The sequence below is a fragment of the Neovison vison genome, chromosome 13, assembly GCF_020171115.1.
Source record: "Neovison vison isolate M4711 chromosome 13, ASM_NN_V1, whole genome shotgun sequence".
NCBI classification, from domain to species: domain Eukaryota; kingdom Metazoa; phylum Chordata; class Mammalia; order Carnivora; family Mustelidae; genus Neogale; species Neogale vison.
The window spans coordinates 36,240,029-36,261,832 of record NC_058103.1 but is presented as its reverse complement, the minus strand read 5'-3'; the positions used below and the strand labels follow the sequence as shown (position 1 = coordinate 36,261,832).

Genomic DNA, 21,804 nt, shown 5'->3' with positions numbered 1-21,804 from the left:
CAAACTTTAAAGTCACTTTATATTAAGAGTCCAATTTAGTCAAACTTGTTTTAACTTTAATTCTCTAGTGAAACAGCTTAACTTCTGAGCTTATCCAAATTCCATAAGGATAGGTTTTCAACAGTTACAATTACTTGGGGATAAAGGGAGATAATGATTGTTTTTTTCTGATTTGAGAATCACAATGCTTTTGCAATACTTGCCTTAAATCACTAGAATAGATTTTTTTTCTTTTTATTTTTAAAATATTTGTTTTAAAGATACATTTATTTGGGGGGAGGAGGGGCAAATGGGAAGGGCGAGACAACAGAGCCCTATGTGGGATGTGGGATTCAGTCTCATCACTCTGAGACCAGACAGGAGCTGAAACCGGGAGTCAGCCACTTAACCAACTGTGCCATCCAGGTGCCCCAGATAATCTTTTCTAAAAGACAAAACTGCATGATAGTCCAATATTTTGTAATATACAACTTGTCCATTTTCCTGTGTATCTGATTTGAAATTGTAACAGATAAGAATACTGGAAACTTTTGGGTTGAACGTCCTGGGCTTAAGCTTTAAAATGCACATCCTTAGGAGAAGGGGTTCCTATTCGTATTTTTTAGTGGAATGACATTTCTACTTTGATCTGATTTATTTAAGGGGAACTTGGGAGAAATTCAGTAAAGCTAATTGGAAAATGCATCTTAGCCTAATGTTTTCACCACATATGGACATTTTGATACCTCTATTCAATGTAGATGTGCTTCATGTTGTTCATAAGGTAACAGTGCATTATAGATGCTATGTTTTTAGTAGTGGACCTTTCTGTATCATGCAGACATTAATTTTTGAAATGATATAAAAACTAGAGAACAGGGGGGCGCCTGGGTGGCTCAGTGGGTTAAGCTGCTGCCTTCGGCTCAGGTCATGATCTCAGGGTCCTGGGATCGAGTCCTGAATCGGGCTCTCTGCTCAGCAGGGAGCCTGCTTCCTCCTCTCTCTCTGCCTGCCTCTCTGCCTACTTGTGATCTCTCTCTGTCAAATAAATAAATAAATCTTTAAAAAAAAAACAAACTAGAGAACAAATTAGCCTAAAAATACTGAGTTGTATAATGACCCTCTCACACAAGAGCTGACTTTTATATACATAAGTATTTTATTTTTTAAGCAGGGTCATTTGGGTAGGTGGGAGTGAGATAAAAAGGCAATTTTGAATCGTTCCAAAACTTAAAGTTTTAAGGTAATTGCTCTTTACACTCTGAAAAGCTAATGGTAACTCCATTTTTTTGGTGCTAGTGCCACTTTGGTAGAAAGTTTCCAGCAAGGAATCATTAAGGTTGTTTAATTAACATAAATTAATGTCACATAAATACTTGACAAACTACCTTAGTATTTTTTTTTAAATTTTTTTTAAGATTTTATTTATTTATTTGACAGAGAGAAATCACAAGTAGGCAGAGAGGCAGGCAGAGAGAGAGAGAGAGGGAAGCAGGCTCCCTGCTGAGCAGAGAGCCCGATGCGGGACTCGATCCCAGGACCCTGAGATCATGACCTGAGCCGAAGGCAGCGGCTTAACCCACTGAGCCACCCAGGCGCCCCAAACTACCTTAGTATTAACAGAATCCAATGAATACTAGCTTTAGAGTGATGAATTTTTTTTAACATTTTATTTATTTATTTGACAGAGATCACAAGTAGGCAGAGAAACAGGCAGAGAAAGAGGAGGAAGCAGGCTCCCTGCTGAGCAGAGAGCCCAATGCGGGACTCGATCCCAGAACTCTGGGATCATGATCTGAGCTGAAGGCAGAGGCTTAACCCACTGAGCCACCCAGGCGCCCCTAACATGAATTTTTACCAAGACAATGCTCATTCTAGTAACCTTTTATTAGTCCTTTATTTGTTGAAAAGTGTTTATTTCTTGCTCTAACTTCAAAATGTAATGGAATCTTTCTGCAGGTGCAATTTGGTATTAGTATGATTCATTTTAGACCTTTGTTCAGAAGAGATTAGTTTCTAAACTCAGAAAAATGACCACTGGTAGTTTCTTCGACTATCCTATGACCTGGCCTCTGGTAACTTGCTATAACAGGAATATCAATTTATGTAGATACTTCATTTTCTGTTATTCTGAAAACTAATTTGTAAAACTCCTGGCCTTGTTGAGTGTTTTTAATTTAATTTTGTCTTCTCAAATTTAGATCTGAATTTTGTGAAGATAAGGCCACCAAAGTAGCCATTCAGTGTTTCCAGGGGTCAGTTGAAACTGGTAATCGGATAACTCCTGGGAACTCCTTAACAGATGTTAGATCAGACGTAGTCAAATGACAATGGAAAAAGTACTTGATACTAGGATGAGGCTAAATTACCGCTTAAGGAATAATTAACATCACTTGAACTTGAAAGTAATGTTATACTAGGGCCTAGTGGTCTGGACTAAAGCTAACCCAATACATACAGATTGCTAAGGGATTAGAAAAGGACATTTTTCAGAATGGGCACTTAAATTTTACCTACATGTCTAATATAGTTGTCTGTTTTAAGGCAATAAATCCAAGTATCTGCCAAAATAAGACCTAACCGGTTGTTCATAGTATTTGAGATGCATGAAATTTCAAAACAAGCTTACTCTAAATTTTTGATGGTATTAGTTTGATGTATATAGTGGTAATTCATTAACATTTGTCCATGAGGAGATATTAATGCTGTTCATATCTTTAAATTTAGCATGAATAATTGGATACTTAATGTATCACCTGCACAACATGTCAAGGAGACTTAATGAGAATTTCTTTACCTATGAATTGAATGTAGTTTATAAAAGTTGTGCTGTGAGGCATGTTCCCTTTGCTTTTGAATACTGGAATTGAAGTTTTAAAGAATCGCAAATCCATATATCACAAGTCAGTTGCGGTTAAGGAACAACAGGCATATTCAATTGCTTCTGTATAATGTCTAAACAGGAATGAGTTTTGAAGGATTATCCTTAACCACTGCAATTAGATACAGAAAAATTATACATTCCTTAAAAATTATGGATCTTTAGAGATAGCCCTTGGAATACTTTAGGGTATATGCAGTGCTGAAATTTAATAGGGTGATAGTGTTGATATGACCTTCCTCTAGAACAAACAAATCAGGGGTGCCTGGGTGGCTCAGTGGGTTGAAGCCTCTGCCTTCAGCTCAGGTCATGATCCCAGGGTCCTGGGATGGAGCCCCCCATTGGCCTCTCTGCTCAGCAGGGAGTCTGCTTCCTCCTCTCTGCCTGCCTCTCTGCCTACTTGTGATCTCCATCTGTCAAATAAATAAAATCTTTAAGAAAAAAAAAGAACAAACCAAGAAGTCTTGGGCTCTTTCCTCTTTCAGTATAATTAGGTGGGGATTAGATAAAAGGAGTTGATAATTCAAATACTGACATTGCCATTTTCTTAGTATGTTATTTTTTAAAGGTAGAATTATAATACTTTGAAAGTCTGTTTTCATAGTATAAACATACATTATATTCAGTTAATGTCTTGGGCCTAAAATCTGAGACCAGCAACTTAGTTTTATGTCACATGCTCTTAGTTATATGATCTTGAGAAGTTTCTCTTAGGCAAAAAAAAAAAAAAAAAAAAATCTTACAGGACACTTGAAATTAAATATTTAGACAGTACCTTTATCCCTACTTTACAACATCATGAATTGTTTTCTTAAAGGGAAAATTTAATTTCCATTTTAGATGATGAGATTCTGATGTCATCCAAACTAACTGGTAAAAAATCTCAAGAAACGAATAGGTCACTTTTTAAATAAATAATGACTTAGAGCCATAAAAACAATCTTTTTTATTCCCTTTTTTGTTAGGGTCTGGTAACAATAGTATAAGATGGCCCCTTGAGAGCTACCAAAGTTTTCCTATAAATATTATGTCCCTCTAGCACAGGTGGAATAACTTGTCCTGTAACTTTTATGTAGATTACTGTTTTCAATTCTCATCTCTTACTTTCTTAGTTTTGTACATTAGACAACAATGGTGAAGTAGAAAAGATCTTTGGTTTTCTATTAGCATTTCTTCACTCACTGGGATAAACTGAAGAAGTTGAAGTGTGGTCTTCCGGACATTGGTGGTGAGGTAAATGGATTCGTTCTGAAGTCCTTGGTGTTTCTCAGGTCTTTATGGAGTGTTAGCTCATAATTTCCCCTGTCCTCCTCACCCCAAGTTACATACATTGTGAGGTGAAAAACTCTTGGTGACTGAAATGTTTTTAACTCCTATTTCGAGTGAGTCATCTCATGTAATAAGTCAGTCCTGAGGCCACAGCCTCAAAGTCCCACTGCCAGTGTATATAGGTGGGCTTCCATACATCTGAACAGCAGTCGGCTGAGTGGAACATGAATCCAGGGGATGTTTAATATTACTGTAACCAGTGATTGTTTGTTACTAGGTAGTGGGGGGGGGTGCCGAGAGGGGAAGCAGCCAGATGGCTATTGCCATCTTTTTAAAATTGATGGGAATATAGTTAATATTTACTGAGCTTCTCTTAACTAAGCTGTGGGGATAACAAAGGCAAAATATATCAGGCATTCTCAATCATGCAGTGTTATCTAGCATTGCTGACATCAGTGTTGGAAAAAGACAAGGAAAGTCAGTTGCAAGAAATTCAAAGGATTTGAAAAGTGAAAAGCATAAATGTAAAAATATAATGGAATACTCATTGACACAAAGCAAGTTTCTTTGCTTTAAGCAACACTAATTTTGAGTACTTTAGGGTGGTGCTTTACACACATTACTCCTTAAAAACCTCATAACTCCTGATTTAGGTATCTTCATGAGATCAAAGTAGTCTTGCCCTGAGTAACACATCTAAGTTATGCAGCAGAACCAAGTTACGAAAACTTTTTTTTCCCCACGCATCCTCCCCTAAACCTCCACCGACCCAACCCCTCCCCACCACCTACCTAATCCCAACCAGGATTTGAAATTAATTTAGCGCTATTATATTTTGGGATAAAGGGATCTTCCCTATGGAACTGAAACTTGTTATTACAATTTAGAACAAAAACCAGTTAAGTGGTTTACTTCACGGTGGGAAGGCCATGAAAAATCGACTTCTACAGAAATAACCCCCGGGCAGCTTCACTCTGCAGACGCCTACAGGCCCGGGAGGTAGTCCAGGGGGACGGAACCCGGAGGGCCTGGGAGCGGGGAGGAGCCGTCTGCCGCCGCGGGGTGCGCAGCCCAGCCGTTCGCCAGCGCGCCCACCCGCCAGCCAGCGCCGCCGGCACCGCCCGCGGCGGAAGCAGGGTCCCCCCCCCTTCCCCCCCGCGGCAGCCCTGGGGCCGCGGTTGCCGGCGCCGGCCGGTTCCCTGGGAGACCATGTTTGCGGGGCTGGGAGCGGACAGGCATCCGGTGCCGGAGTTTTACTCCCGGAGAAGGCGGTGGGACCGGCCGACCGCTTCCCTGCCGGAGGTGAGTACGGCCTTGGTCGCTGCCACCCCGAGGCCGGGGCACGCCTGCCCCGCCGTCCGGTCCCCGGCCCTTGGCTCCCGCGGCGGCTCCCCCTGCCGCCGCCCTGCCCTCAGTCCCCGAGACGAGCGGCACTCCGATGGACGTGGCCTAATTTGCCTACAAAACCGAGACGTAGAGAGATGTAATCAGCCAAAGGTCAGACTGAGTTCTGGCTCCCTACCGAGGTATTTGGATGTTTATGAAAGTTCCGCCTCAGCACCTCGAATTGGTTGGCTGTAAAGTCCATATCCCTCCCGCGGGAAAGCCGGCCCGCCCCGGGTGCGATCCCCGGCCTGCAAGAGGCTGGCGGCTTGGTAGCTCCCACTGCTGAAAGGGTAAGCTTGTCCTTAGCCTACGTCCCCTGGAGGGCGGGGTTGGTGTTAGAGCGCGCTCCTCTGCCGGCGAGTCGTATCTCCTCTTCCCCGGCGAGGCCCCCTGGGTGTCGGTTTATTGCGGTCTGAGACCCAGTTCATCAGAAAATCTCTCTGATGAGGCTTGGGCTACTAGTGCGGCCTAATTGAAATGTCCTTCCTTCTCTTCCTCCTTCTCTTCCATTTTTCTACTGAAACTACACCTGAACACAAAAAAGGATAAAATCCTGGCTTCAGTTAAACCAAAAAAACCCCCGCATTACGACACTTGAAGACTCTACATCCTTACTGAATAAAGTGCAACAAGTGGGAATTGTTAAACGTTCATTGTGACGTGTGTGTACTGTAAACTGAATTTTTAATATTTGCTGCAACGTTTCATTTTATAGCAGTTGGGATTGCGACTGGGGATGTGGTACTGGAAAGATGAAACCAGAACTCTTGAATTCAGAAGGTAAATTTTATTAAAACTTTATTATAGCTTTTATAAAAATTACATGTGCTTTGGGTAAAAAAGAACATCAAGCAATACACAGGAGTATAATGAGCAAAATAAAAATCTGCTGAAATCCCACCATCTAAAGAAACCCATTTTGGGGAGCAGCCTTCCAGGTACCACTTTCTGATAACATATATCAACTGCTTCCTGTGTACCCACACTGTGCTAATCAGTTTGCCTACCCTTTGAAAAAGCTGTGTGTTCATCCACTTTTACAGATGAAGAAACTGAACTCAAAGGGTTAAACAATTTAAAGAAAACTAAGTGACTTGGCCAAATCACACAGCTCTCAGGTGACTAAGATGATTAAAATCTAGGTCTGTTTAACTCAGAGTCCATATATGTGTGTGTATATATATATATATATATATATATATTTTTTTTTTTTTTTTAAGGCTTTAGATATTTGAGAGAGAGCACGAGCAGTGGGGAGGGACAGAGGGAGAGAGAGAAGTAGACACTGTGCAGAGCAGGGAGCCCATCGGGCTCCATCCCAGTACCCTGGGATTACAACCATAGCTGAAGAAGGCAAATGCTTAATGGGCTGAGCCATCCAGGTGTCCCAAGAGCCCACATTCTTAACTACTTTATAAAATTGCCTCTTGGAGTTACAGAAATACAGTTTTACATTAATGAGACTGTACTATACTTGCTGTGCAATAGACAGTTAATTCTCCAAGGGAAAATTATTAAATTAGAAAAAACTGATTTTAATCTCCATTGAGAAAATACTGACTCTATGAAAAAGTGAGTAACCTGGGATGTGTGGGTGGCTTAGTCGGTTGAGAGTCTGGTTATGAGAGTCTGGTTGAGAGTCAAGTTATGATCCCAGGGTCCTGGGATGGGGTCCTGGGATGGAGTCCCATATTGAGCCCCTGCATTGAGCCCTGCATTGGGCCCCCTGCTTGTTAGAGAGCCTGTTTCTCCCTTTCTTCCTGGCTTGTGCTCTCTGTTGCTATCTCTGTCTCTCTCTCTCAAATAAATAAATAAAATCTTTAAAAAATGAAAAAAGTGCATAACTAAACAATACTAGCCACTGTCTGCTGTGTACCTAGCATGTGCCAGAAATTTGCATGTTTTGTGGTTCTTAAATAGCTGTGGAAAGTGAGAATTAATACCTCCATTTTATAGATGAAGAAACAAGGCTCAGGGAAATTAAGTGATCGACCCAAAGTCAGCCAGTAAGTACCAAAACTGACATTTTGCACCAGGTTTGTCTGATGCCAAAGCCCTTCCCACCACAGATACACTGTCTTCCTCCTATAGACCATAAGCCCCTCAGTGGCAGGAACTGTCTTACTCATCTTTGTGTCACCAGGAGCTGTTTACAAAACAAAACTTTGCAGAGTACACCCTCGCTAGATGTTTACTGAATATTTCAATAAACCAACTAGATTCAAGTAGAGGAAGGCCATAGGCAGGGATCCACTTAAAAAACTAGTTGTGGGAGGATTACAGATAGCTATACAGGACAAAAGCATGAGTCGAAATGAAGTCTTGTATTTGGAGGAACAGAGAGAAAGGTGCAGGACTAAGAAATACGTCAGAGGTGGAACTGACATGATTTTGGATAGAATTGATAAGATGTGAAGGGAGAGGGAGAAAAGAGGTGCTCATGCTGATTCCCAGTGTCCGGCTCTGGTGATTGGATGGCTGGGGTTGCCCTTTATTAGTATACAGAATAACAGAACTGGTGATGTGTTTAAGGTTAACTGTGACGTGTTCCCAAATGGTCTCTTAGGCTGTTGGATAAATAGGCGCTGGAGATCAGGAGAGGCTAAGCAGATGTACTTCTTAGTTATATTATAAATGTAATAATCTTAATTGTCAAACAGTTTAAAGGCTAAGCATTACGTTAGGGTCAAAATCAAAAGTTTATATTTCATAGAATACGTGTTTCAGTGTTTCTGAGTAGTTTGTCATTTCCAAAGTGGTGATTCATTTCAGTTTTTTGTTTGCAGATGTGTCACAGAAAATTCTGTTGTGTAGCTCCTGAAAGGTCACATTCAGTGAATGTGAGATCAACAGTGAGAAAGACAGGAAGAGCTTTGGGATTAGACAGCCAAGATAATCACAGGAGTCAAAGTATAAGTTAAATAGATGTTAAAATACCAGAAAATATGGATATAAATTATAAGTGCCAACCTTTTCATTTCTCAGTCTTCATGTATATTTAAAGACTATCTCAATCCTCCATCCCTCTCTCTCTTTTTTGTTTTTGTTTTTGAGAGAGAGAGAGAGAGAAAGCAGGCATGTGTGGCAAGGGGGAGAGGGAGAGGGAGAATCTCAGGCAGGCTCCATGTCCAGCACAGCCCATGCAGGGCTCGATCTCACAACCCTGAGATCATGACCTGAGCCAAAATGAAGAGTTGGATGCTTAATCGACTAAGCCACCCGGTGCCCCTCAATTCTCTCTTCTAATGGTGAAAGTTGGACTATGCTTTTTACTTACTGACCTTTGTAAATGAAATTAATTTGCAGCATTTTTCAAACTAATTTTCAGTGCTAATTTAATGATAACCCACCCCAAGTGTCACTGTTTCCTGTACAACCCTACCAATAAATTTACAGATTTTTAATTTCATACTGACTTTCTTACTTATAAAATACTCATTAGTTTCTTTTGGCTTATTACCAAATTATTCTTTTAAAATGGCTTGGGCGCCTGGGTGGCTCAGTGGGTTAAGCCGCTGCCTTCGGCTTGGGTCATGATCTCAGGGTCCTGGGATCGAGTCCCACATCGGGCTCTCTGCTCAGCAGGGGGCCTGCTTCTCTCTCTCTCTCTCTGCCTGCCTCTCCATCTACTTGTGATCTCTCTCTCTGTCAAATAAATGAATAAATAAATCTTAAAAAAAAAAAAAAAGACTTGATTGGGGCACTTGGGTGGCTCAGTGGGTTGAGGCCTCTGCCTTCAGCTCAGGTCATGATCCTAGGGTCCTGGGATCGAGCTCCCCATCGGACTCTCTGCTCAGCAGGGAGCCTGCTCCCCCCCCGCCCCTCCCCCGCCCGCACCTGCCTCTCTGCCTACTTGTGATCTCTCTCTCTCTGTCAAATAAATAAATAAAATCTTTAAAAAACCCTGTTTAAAAAAAAATGGCTTGATTGATTTCCACTAATTTTGGAGAATATATGTGTGATGGTATTATTTAAAAGGTAGATTATATGACATGATGTTGAAAGGCCAGACACAAAAATGTAAATCTATAATTCCATTTATATAAAAGTTTAAAATAACAGGCAGAAAAGAGCTATGATGATAGAGGTCAGAATAGTGGTTACCTTTGGGACCTTATCAACTGGCAGGGGGTGGGGGAGGGTTTAGTGCTGGAAATGGGCTATATTATTGATCTGGGTGGTGGTTACATGGGTATGTACATAGTAAAAAATTCATCAAACTGGCCACTTAAGATTCATGTACTTCACTACATGTTAAATTATAGCGCAATTTTAAAAAGCAGAAAACCAAACCAAACCAAATAACACGCAAACGCCAGACTGTGGAGTACACGAAATGCAGCCATTAGGAAAGAGAGGGAAAAGAGTGCCTTGAAGAGTGGGTCGGTGACAGCCGTTTGCCGTGGAGCTGCTCTGTGTTTAAGCAGCTCATCATGGCAGGTCTCAAACTGTCAGAATTCCCTTGGGAGTCCTGCTGCTAGGGACAGTACTAAGGAAGAGGAAAGCAGACCTTTGTATGTTTTAGGGCAGAATTAGTGTTTGGATTTGATAGAAATGCAGGTACTGATTCCCTTTTGGAGTCTCAGCATATTCCATCACAAATTAAAATGTGAGAGGACTTATGAGCAGAACATGCTCTTTTTTTTTTTTTTTCCATAAACTCTGTTTCAGAGACTTATGCCACCCCAGTTGCTGGTGATGGTACAGGGCAGAGGCAGCCGAGGTTGAGAGGAGACGGTGGTAGAGGTGGGAGCAGTGGAGGCACAGAGGGAAGGCCTGTTTCCTGCACAGAGGAAGTGCAGTCACTGCACTCATACCTGGTTCTGTTTAGTTTGCTCCATGAACCTTGACTGAGCATACAGGATGGGATTGCATCTGTGCTCCAGAAGCCTCTCCCACAGTAGCCCGGGAGGGGCAAGATGAGAACCAGGGGGACAGGGGTGCCTGGGTGGCTCAGTGGGTTAAGCTGCTGCCTTCGGCTCAGGTCATGATCTCAGGGTCCTGGGGGAATCAGGCTCCTTGCTCAGCAGGGAGTCAGCTTCTCCCTCTTCCTCTCCCTCTGTGGGTGCTCTCGCTCTCTCTCAAATAAATTAAAAGAAAATCTAAAAACAAACCCAAAAAACTAGAGAGATAGACAAGCATCGATCCAGGGGGGATGGGACTAGGGCTCTGATGAAGACTGGCAGGAGAACAGGGTCTTTGACTCTACTGTTGTAGGGGTGCTGGGAGTTAAATCTGGCCTTGCTGAAGGAGGGAGTAGTTGGTGAGACTGGCTGTGAGAGGAGGGGACAAGGAAGCACAAATGTCGCAATCACTGGATGATGATATTGCCCCTTGAGATAAGGACAGCGGGGGAGTCAGTAAGTTTGTGGAAGGGGTGAAAGATAACAGGTTGACTTTTGTAGATGTGCAGAATTTGAGGTGCCTGCCCATAGGACTCCCAGGTCAGTAGGAAGGAGTTTGGCCCTCATGAGAGAGACCTGATTAGAATTAGAGGTAGTATGAAATGACAAAGGTCAGAACCCTAGGAAATATGTACTTCTAAAAATTTTGAAAAAACATTTAAAAGTCATATTACTTTATCAGAAAATACCAGTAAGGAAAAATTAAAAAAAAAAAAAAAACAACTTTGCAGTTCCACCCCCAAAGTAACTGTTAACATATTAATATTTTATTCTATAGCCTTCTAAATCTTATATATATGTATACACAAACACACACATGCTTTTAACTTACTGCATTCTGCATTTCCGTATCTTTTTTCTTACTGCAAAGTTGTACATATGTATTGAAAAGAAATACATAAATGTACAAAGTTGAAAGTGATTCCACCATTGTTCTACCCGCAAAAGCACCAGTGCATCAGTGTTAAGGGTTACCACCTTATTTTTATTTGTCTTCAACATACTGGTCACATTTATTTTATATCCTGTGACTGATAATTCCAATATCTAAAACCCTTGCAGGTCTGGTTTTTTGCTAGTTTTTTTTCCTAAAAGCATTATTGAAGTTTTTAAAATAATTGTAAATATTTAAAACTTTTTATACTGGAAGATTTCAAGCATACACAAAAGTAGGAGAATGATATAATGAATTCCAGCATTCTCTTGACATAGCATCAACAGTCACCAAATTAAGGTCAACTTCATCCACACCCCATCTGCTCTACCCCTTGATTATTTTTAAGCAAATCCCAGACATCATATCATTTCATTATAAATATCTCAATATGTATCTAAAAAAAATAAATGCTCTCAAAAAAAACTGTTTACGTAATTACAAATATAAATGGTAATTTCTTTATAGCATCATATATTGAATTTGTACTCAGGTATCTGCTGTTATCCAGTGTTTTATAAGTTTCTTCCAATCAGGATCCAGATAATTTCCATACATTGTAATTGGTTTGATATGTCTCTTAATCAAGTGTAAAGATCTTAAAGTTTTCATGGGTATTTTCACGTGGCTCCCAGGAATAGTGGACAGGCAAAGAAAGAGGAGCTAGCAAAGAGGAAGAATAATTAGGAGAGTCAGAGAAAAAAACCCTGAGACACATAGGCCTTTGAAAATAAGAGGATGGGGCGCCTGGGTGGCTCAGTGGGTTAAAGTCTCTGCCTTCAGCTCAGGTCATGATCCCAGGGTCCTGGGATCGAGCCTACATCGGGCTCTCTGCTCAGTAGGGAGCCTGCTTCTCTGCCTGCCTCTCTGCCTACTTGTGATCTCTCTGTCAAATAAATAATCTTTAAAAAAAAAATTTACTTTAGAGAGTGTGTGTGTGTGTGGGAGGGGCAGAAGGAGAGGGTGAGAGAATCTTAAGAAACTCCCCACTGAGGGGTGCCTGGGTGGCTAAGTAGGTTAGGCCTCTGTCTTTGGCTCAGATCATGATCTCAGGGTTCTGGGATCAAGTCCTGCATCAGGCTCTTTGCTTAGCAGGGAGCCTGCTCCCCGCAACCCCCCGCGCCACCCCCACCTGCCTGCTGCTCTGCCTACTTGTGATCTCTCTTTCTGTCAAATAAATAAATAAATAAAATCTTAAAAAAAAAAAAAGAAAGAAAGAAAGAAAGGAAAAGAAGTACAGGTTAAAGCAGAATGAATTCAGTGTTGGACATACTGAGTTTGAGGTGCCTGTAGGATGGCCAAGGGAAGGTGTCCAGTAGGCAGATGTATCATTTTATAAGTCTGCAGAAAGAATTGGACCTTCACTATAAAGTTGTCAGTTACCGACGTTAGTGGAGTAAATGAAATCACTCAGAGAAAGTGAGAAGAGGAACCAGATGGAACCCTGAGAAAGGCTCTCATTTAGGGAACATGTCCAGGAAAAGGAGCTTTAGGAGGAGACTAAAGAAAGAACAGTCAGCAGTGGGGGAGAAAATTTGAAGTGTTACGAATCCAAATAATTGGCTTTCACAAAGCAAAAGCTTGATCTCAAGGGCATTCGGTTTTTAACCTGTCAATTTCAGACCCTGGGAAACCTGTCTGGGATTTTCGTCCTTTCCACATGGGGTAGCCTGTCATTTACACCCACTAGCAAATGGGAGTTCGCAGTCTTGTAGGTGTTCTCGAGTTCAGAGAAGATGATCCCTTTCCTCTTCCTAACCTGCAGGTCTTGGCATCTTTCCTGAATGAGTGACCTTGGAACTCCTACCCTTCATAGAGGACCTAGCTCCTTGCGTCACAGGTGGATCTTGCCTTACATTTGCAGATTATAGCCTGAGAGGGATAACTGTATCAGAATGCAAGATACCCATGACCTCCACACAGGAATGAACACACAATAATGGGTGGGAAAGGATCGTCATTATTTCTTAATAGGCAATTAAGGAAGAGACTTTGAAGGGTAGTTTAAAGGAAAACCTGGGTTCAAATCCCAGGTCTCTCACTGACTAGGTTGTCAAGTTGCTTAGCCTTGCTGATGATCAGTTTTCTTATCCATGAAATGGAATAATAATGCTTTTTTGAGGAGTAAATGAGGGTGTTGGATATCCATCAGCACGCATGCACAATTCTTATTTGTTAAAGAGGGAATATCTTTCTTCAAAGGCCACCTCTGGGTTGGCTCATGAGGCAGGCTTCCCCCTGACACAGTGTCAGCTGTCCTACCCTTTCTTGTTTTAAGAAAAGCCCCTCCTCACAGCTGGGAGAGAACCAGGAGCCCTCCTGAGTCTTTGCCAAGGTCGTTGACTCCCCTGAGGATACAGTTCAGGAAACTACTGCCAGAAGTCCCGAACTCCTCTTGTCTTTCCTCATGGTCTGAGAGGAGACTTTAATAACCATTGAGGAGCTCTAACTTGTGTGGAAGCCAAGAATGGTCCAGCCTTCTGCATTTTAGTGATGGGTTCTAGGGGAAAATACGATTCTTTCCCCTCATTTATTTCAGGGCAAAGGGAAACGACATGATTGTATTGTAATACTGGGAATGTAACAAAATGTGGTCCTAGAAAGGCCCAGATTCTAAATGGGTTGCCAGATGGAGGGGGAGACAGCGGAGACCCCATGAGGGCACAGAACGAGCTCAGACTACAGTTGGGAGCCAATCAGAGGTATGATTTTAAGGACAACTTTCTGTTATTACTAGTGACACTTTCTAGTGATTTCAGATGCACTGTGAGTGGGGTCTGCCCGTAGAGCTACGGCGGAGCACTCACAGGGAGGAATCCTCACCAGGCGAGCTAGAGACTCAAGGTGAACTTGACACCAGGCGAACTTGACTCAAGGGAAGAGCCACTCAAACAAGTGTGAAGTAGAGAAGTCATGTCCGAAGTTCAGAGAATAAGGACTAGAAGCTTAGCAGTAAATGTCAGACTACTGGCGAAGGCCAGGCACTCAGTGTCTTATTTTAAGGCTCTCTCATCTCAGATCATCTCAGGCAAATAGGGCAAGACACTTTGAATTATAGGAATAGGACTGAAAAAAGGATAGGAGACAGCAATTTCAGTTGACAGTCACTGAGATTGGGTGTATCTATCTTGTCTTCTAGAGAAGAGAAATCCTGGGAGAGCTGGTGTCCTGTGACTTCCTTAGCCTGGGGTAGGAACGTTAATAGCCAGTGGCTTGTAAGTGGCCAAAAGGGTTTGATGATACAAGGAGAAATGTGAAAACAACTTTGTGTTCTTATTTAGGATGGCTATGTAAAGGAATCTTCAGAGAGCCATTAGAAAATATCTGGGGGGCGTATGGGTGGCTCAGTCATTTAAGCATATGACTCTTAATCTCAGCTCTGGTTTTGGTCTCAGGTTGTGAGTTTGAGCCCTGCATTGGAGCCTACTTTAAAAAAATTTAAGAAGTCTAGATGTTTGGGAGATTATTTTGTTAAAGGCTATCCAAATAGTCTGTCAATATAATGTATCAACCATATAATGCTTTCTGTGTGTCTCTGTCAACTCTGTCAACTTTTTCTTAGTGATGCAGGAAATAAATCCATATATTCTTGTTATTAATAGAAAGTCAAATAAAATGAAAATGAAAATGATAGACCTCTTCATCACCATTTCACCTCTCTGCCATCTAACCCCCAGTCTTTCTTTGGTGGTAGTCTCCACCAACATTTGGTATGTATCTGTTTCTTTTTTTTTCCCCACCGACCCCCTCAATATTTCGGCATACCCTCCCCCACTAAATACCCAGTCCTTGGGCACCAGCGATAAGGGGAGCATCAGAATTAAAAGCTTAGAAATCATCCACTGATCAATGTGGTGCCAATGATCTTTAAAAAAAAAAAAAAAAAAAAAAGGAGAAAAATGCAAAAGGTCATTCCCTTGTGGTGACACGATGTACATGCTTTTGGGAGCTAAGCTATTCTGCAATCTGAATACTGCTAGGAGGTTGGCAAAAACTCCTGGGGGAAGAAAGAGGCAAACTGATTAGCTTTATTATGCCCACAGGAAAGTATTTCTCTAAAATGATTACTTTGTGAGTAACATCAATCCCAGAAAATTTTCAAAGAAAGTTGTTTCAAAACTGTTGTGTCAAAAAAAAAACCAAAAAAACCCACCCAACCAACTGTTAAAATCACAAAACTGTTGTGTTGACAAGGAGAAGAAGAGAGTAGACATGATTCATATCCATCTTTAGAGAATGAGTAAAGTCTGGGGGAATGTGCTTCTGTTACTGCACTTGCACTTAAGCTTAGCTGAGAGACATGAAACTGTGGGCAGATTAAACTTCTGGGTCGTGTTATCATTCTGGCATTGTTTCAGACAGAAACGTGAAAATCATGATCCATAGTGGGCTTCCAAACCAATGTATTTGGTAGACACCCCAATTCTCCCAGAAAATGTACTCTCTGTAAAGGCAGGAACCACATTTTGATGGTCTTCAAAATGTTTTTCTTGGTTTTTCTATTAAGCATTTGCTGATATTCCCAAGAGGCTATGTGTGGACTTGAACAGACGCCATCTTCTTTTCCTGTCGGAGCAAAGTGTGACGGAGTATGGCCTCAGTGTCTGTGTGTTTGTTGCTCAGTCATGGTCCCTTCTTAGCCCTGTTACTGTTTAGTAAATGTTTGTGTGACCTTAGAGTTTAAGAACGGAGTTGTTTATTTGACTGAGTGAAATAAAGGGTCCTGAAACCTTCGGTGAGATAGTCAAGGAGTCTAGAGGAGTGATGACTGAGATGGCAGCTCAGGAGGCAGGACTTCCTGGTGGGTACGTGCGTGCGTGGCTCTGCGGTGAGAGATCCCAGACCCGGGTCCTGGCGCTGACACGACCTCAGTGATCTTCGTCACATTCCATATCTCTTTCTAAGATTCAGTTTCTTCGTGTGTAAAAGTGGCCACACTCGTAGTATTTTCCTCACAGAGTTGCTGTGATTGAGTAGGATTGTGCCTAAAAGCACTTGGTGCGTTAACAAGTGTTCAATAAATAAAACCATCTCTCCAGATTTCTCATGAGCTTTCTGTTTTCTTGTAAAGCTACTACAACATTTTCGGATGGAAATGTTTTGTGTATGGTGGTGTTCTGGAGGCTGCTTATATCTAGAGGCCAAACATAAAGCCTAAATTGTTCATCTTTTTCTAGATGGTGGTTCCACATGTAAATATGTGAATCGAATATCCACAGTGGCTCAGATTCTCTTCAGGTGCCGCTCCTAACATCTGCGAGTCCTGAGATTCCATGAGCTACTGTCCTGCTAGGATCAGTCTTCCTCCTGGGGAAAGGTTACATTCCTAATTTTCTCCCTTCTGTTACAGTTTTACACCTGCAGTGGAACTCAAGGAGAAAGGAAAGAAAGGCAAAGCAATACACTTTGCTGAAACTGATGGTCCCGCTACAGACAGGTATAACCGTCTTCCCAACCGTCACAAGCGCTGCTCACAGCTCCTCTCAGCAGAATGGCTCAAGTTGTCACATATTCTAAGAAAATATTATTTCCCTTACCAGCGGTTGGTGCGTAGATACCCATTAAGGAAAGAACATGCACTGTTTTTCCACTGTGGGAGATGTTACAGTAGTCCCTGCAGATATATCCCTGTGATAATTTGGCTCATAGCAAAATTTCAACATTTTTACTTTTTTTAAAAAAATCTGAAAATAGTAGCTATACCATAAATAGATTGTCTAAACAGATGGGTAATAGGTGATTTAAATGATCTGTTTTGGATGGAATTGGTGTTTACATTTTATATCAGGTAGTGTGCATTTCTCCTACCCCTCACCTGGTAAATGTAATGTTTAATAAAATGCATTCCAGAATTCTCCTCCATTAAACAAAACCCATTCTGGGGTTTTGACACTCAGGCTCTCCTTCCTTTATAGAAAAAGCCTCGTGTACCTCAGGATCAATTAAATACAACTTGAGACCTTTCAGACCACCATTAGAGGCTGTTCTCTTCCAAAACAGGTTGACAGATAAAAAGTTTGGTTCGAGAGAGGATAAGTCACCTAAAGCCTTAGAGAAACGAGGTCAGCAGGGCAACGTGACACTACATGATGCTAAATGTGAGTGACTGTCTCGGCATCTTCATATATCCTGAACCTCTGCGACAGCCCTTTGTCCGTCCCTCAATTGTTCATCTTCTCTCCTTTCAGTTGTTGCTTTGTTTTTGCTGCAAGATACTGAGATGCAGCGGATCTGTTCTTTTACAACATTTATGAGGTATGTAATGCTTGTGAGACATTTTAGACCTTTTATCTTTAATCTGGAGCATTTCCGACTGATCAATGATGACAAATATGATTCTGGAGAAAGGACATGGGACTGGCTTTATGCAGCCATGCCCTCCGGAGTCAGTCCCCGAGATGAGACCAAAGACAGAAAGCCAGAAGTCACAGGAGCCCAAAAGACAGCCCCAGGGCGAGTATGGAGAGCACGTTGTTGAAGTCCCATAAAGACTATGTTATATTTCTGTAATGGTTAGAGGGTATACCCACTCACTGAAGTGAACTCACTCACATGTTTGGAGCCCGAGCAGGTAGTAGGTGCATGATTCTGGGTGAGCTTCTTGACCTTTCTAAGCCTGTTTCCTCAGATACAAAATCAGAAGTAATTATGTCTTGGTCTGGCTGTGCGTGGAAAGTGCTTGTCATGGCGCCACACTTGTCAGTGCTCAATGAAAACTGGGTACCCAAAGATTGGCAGCCCTCCCACATCCCCTTAGCATTCAGCGAAGGCTGCTTGTGGGGCCTGAAGCTTTATTCTGCAGCAGGAGCACACTCAGCCTGACTACAGGGCAAGCTGGGAGCACTGGCGAGTCAGTGTCCCAGAAGCAGTCTTCAGTCAGAGTTGTGCTAGACCGAGAGTTGGTACCAAAATATCCCAGCTTCCTTCTGTCAGGATAACTCTGAGAAATTTTCTGCACTGTCTCACAGAGCCCCCCACAGGACTGAACTGCATCTGTCTACCGGGATAATGAACTTGTTAACACTGCTTGCTGTGTGGGCTTCCTTCCTTTTCTTGTCCGGCTTCCCCACCCTGATACCGATGGTTCCTGTGGGCACTTCCTAAATAAACTACTTAACTCTCACATCTTTGTCTCAGAGTCTGTTTCTGGGAGAACCCAACCCAGGACAGGTAGTTACTAATGTTGTGGAAAAAAAAAATGTGCAGTGTTCATCTTCGTCCGGTTGTCAAGGTATAGTTGAAGAAAGAGTGCCAAATTCTAGCAAATTCTAGCAAATTTGCATTTGCTAGAAAGGAAGCAGCAAAAATCTTGTAATGTTGAGAAAGAAGACAAAGCCTTCTAGGTTTTTTTTTTTTTTTTTTTAATTTTATTTTGTTTATTTATTTGGCAGAGAGAGAGATCACAAGTAGGAAGAGCAGCAGGCAGAGGTGGGGGCGGGGAGCAGGCTCCCTGCTGAGTAGAGAGCCTGATGTGGGGCTTGATCCCAAGACCCTGAGATCATGACCTGAGCCGAAGGCAGAGGCTTAACCCACTGAGCCACCCAAAAGGCTCATTAAAACAAATGAGATGGGATCGTGAATCAGTGTAACCTTTTCCTAGAGCAAAACTCTGAAGCTTTAATATGCCCTAGCATATTTCATATATATACCATATATATACCATGCCCTAGCAATTTCACTCCTAGGAAGTTACTCAGAGATGTGGCCATAAGGATAATTATTGCAGCAATGTCAGTGATATTTTTAAAAGACCTGCATATCCATCATATTGAGGACTAGTTAAAAAAATTATTAGATTTAGAATACTTTATCCAGCTTTTTTTTTTTTTTTTTTTTTGATAGACAGAGAGAGATCACAAGTAGTCAGAGAGGCAGGCAGACAGAGAGAGGGGGAAGCAGGCTCCCCGCCGAGCAGAGATCCCGACGCGGGGCTCCATCCCAGGACCCCGAGACCACGACCCGAGCTGAAGGCAGAGGCTTAAACCACTGAGCCACCCAGGCGCCCCCTTTATCCAGCTTTTAAAAGAATGAGGAGAATCGAAACATGCTATCGTGGAAGGAGGTCCATGCTAAGCGGTTAAGTGACAAGAGCAAGTTGTAAAGACTCGTGTATATGTAGCATTATCTTCATTACCAAAGAAAATTTTAAGGCATATATTCATGCATATGTGTGTTGGTAGGGGAGGGCCTTATCTGTAATGGTCTGTGCTTGGAAAAGTTCAAGAAGGATTCATTCCACTCTTGGCTGTCACTTGGAAGTAGGATAGGAGTATGGTAGCAAAGGAGTGAGAGGACTTTTTACTTTACACATGTGTACATTTTTTTAAACAATGGAAAATATTATTAATGAAAACTTCTTAAAAATTAAAACTAGTTTATAAGCAAAATTGTAATGTAGTGTGTGACCTGCCTCCCCTAAAAAGTTTGGTCATAAAAATCAGATTTCTTACATCTTCAGTAGTATAGAGGATAGAATTTTAAATGGTGAATTAGTTGTGTGATAGGCATGATAATGTGTATTTCTGCACATTCTTCTGTCGTGTGCCCATGAATTCTTAGGGTAAGTTTTATGTTTGAAATATGTTTATACTACATGTTAACTAACTAGAATTTAAATAAAAATTTGAAGAAAAAATAAATATGTTAGCATTTATTTCTTTCCTTCTTTTTTTACTCTCCCCGTAGGAATAAAAATCTTGACAATTTCCTCATGGCATTGTTGTACTATTTGTCTCATTACTTGGAAAAAATCTCCCTGGAAAAGAAACCCAAAAGCTATATGGTGTAAGTAGGATTTCGTAGTGCACTTTAAAGTTGTTTTATTGCCAGTGTTAAAACCAAGGTAAAGAAATGATGGAAGTATTTAAAGTTTTGGGGTATACAAAAACATCTTATGGGAGGAGATCATCCATTCTTAAAGCTAACTGAATAATTCAACTGTTTTTCTAACAACAGAATATTCCAGATACTGTAAACCAGCACTGCCCGGTAGAAATATAATGAGAGCCATGTATGTAACTTAAAATTTTTCAGTAGCTATATTTAAAAAAGTGTAAGAGATAAAGGTAAATGTATTTTATTTCTAATAAAATACATTTAATTTAATTTAATTTTTTAAAATATTTTTATTTATTTGACAGACAGAGATCACAAGTAGGCGGAGAGGCAGGCAAAGAGAGGAGGAAGCAGGCTCCCTGCTGAGCAGAGAGCCCGACGCAGGGCTCGATTCCAGGACCCTGGGATCATGACCCGAGCCGAAGGCAGAGGCTTTAAACCACTGAGCCACCCAGGCGCCCCACATTTTATTTAATTTTAATAATGTATTTTATTTAATGCAGTGACTCAAGAATGTCATTGTAACATGTAGTCAATATTAGAAAGTTACTGATGACATACTTTACCTTTTTTTTTGTAGTATGTCTTTGAAATCTGATATTTGAATTACACTTACAATATACCTCAGTTCAGACTAACCACAGTTAGTGCACAATAGCCACATGTGGCTCATGGCTGTCATATTGGACACTGCAAATAGAGATATTGGTTCTCTGGTTTTTATGCTTATGAGATTCTTGCTAGGCCTTTGTAAACATCTAGTGAAAAAAACTAAAAATTAAAAAAATTAATAGATACAACCAAAATGATATTCCATATCACAGAAGCAAACAAGATTTCTTAGGCTACATAGGAAGAATTTATCTGCTTTAGGCAGAGGTGGCTCCGAGCTGTACAGGGCAAGAATCTGGAAACTCAGAGTCCAGAGCAGAACAATGCCTCTCAGGCTTGGTGACCTTTTGTAAGCCATGGAACTTTCCAAGTGCCCAGGCTGCCCTCCCCACTATATGTGGAACCAACCCAATGATTTAGCTGTTAGAAATGCTGTCAGAGTCATCAGTTCCTTGCTGTGGAATGTTTTTAAAAAGCAAAATCCGTGGGTACAACCAAGCAGTTCGAAAAACATTTTATGGATAGATAAATGTATCTGGACAACAGTTTTGTAAAGAACCAGATAAATAATTCAGACACTGCTACTGCAGTGAAGCCATCATAATATACCACATCCGCATTATTTCAGGGCTGCCTTCACAGCAGGGCAGCCAGAGATCATGAGGAGGTTTTTTTGTTTTTCTGTTTTTTTAAACTTTATTTATTTATTTGGCAGAGGAGAAATGGAACACAAGCAGGGGAAGTGGGTGAGGGAGAAGCAGGCTTCCGGCTGAGTAGGAAGCTGGATGCGGGGCTTGATCCCAGGACTCAATCCCAGGACCATGGAATCATGACTTGTGCCAAAGGCAGATGCTTAACTACTAAGCCACATAGGAGCCCCTCTTGAACTGTTTCAATGGTGGCAAGCAAAAGGGTTTAGCCAGCTGGAGGCTCAGAAGGTTTGAGGAGTCCTACCATCCCCGAAAAAGACCTGATGAGACTTAGACAGCACATGAGCTTATATT

General features: G+C 41.5%; 1 protein-coding gene across 1 annotated transcript in view; it reads left to right on the top strand.

The window, feature by feature from the left end:
• The first annotated feature begins 5,290 nt into the window (after positions 1-5,290).
• The window catches only part of PPP1R36 (protein phosphatase 1 regulatory subunit 36), a 29,629-nt gene continuing 13,115 nt past the window's right edge, over positions 5,291-21,804 (top strand). The window contains exons 1-6 of the mRNA XM_044230624.1: positions 5,291-5,431; positions 6,231-6,295; positions 16,704-16,790; positions 17,354-17,451; positions 17,542-17,608; positions 20,039-20,137. Of these exons, the coding sequence (XP_044086559.1) occupies positions 5,339-5,431; positions 6,231-6,295; positions 16,704-16,790; positions 17,354-17,451; positions 17,542-17,608; positions 20,039-20,137 (509 nt within the window). The 5' untranslated portion in view covers positions 5,291-5,338. The remainder of the gene's footprint in view (positions 5,432-6,230; positions 6,296-16,703; positions 16,791-17,353; positions 17,452-17,541; positions 17,609-20,038; positions 20,138-21,804) is intronic.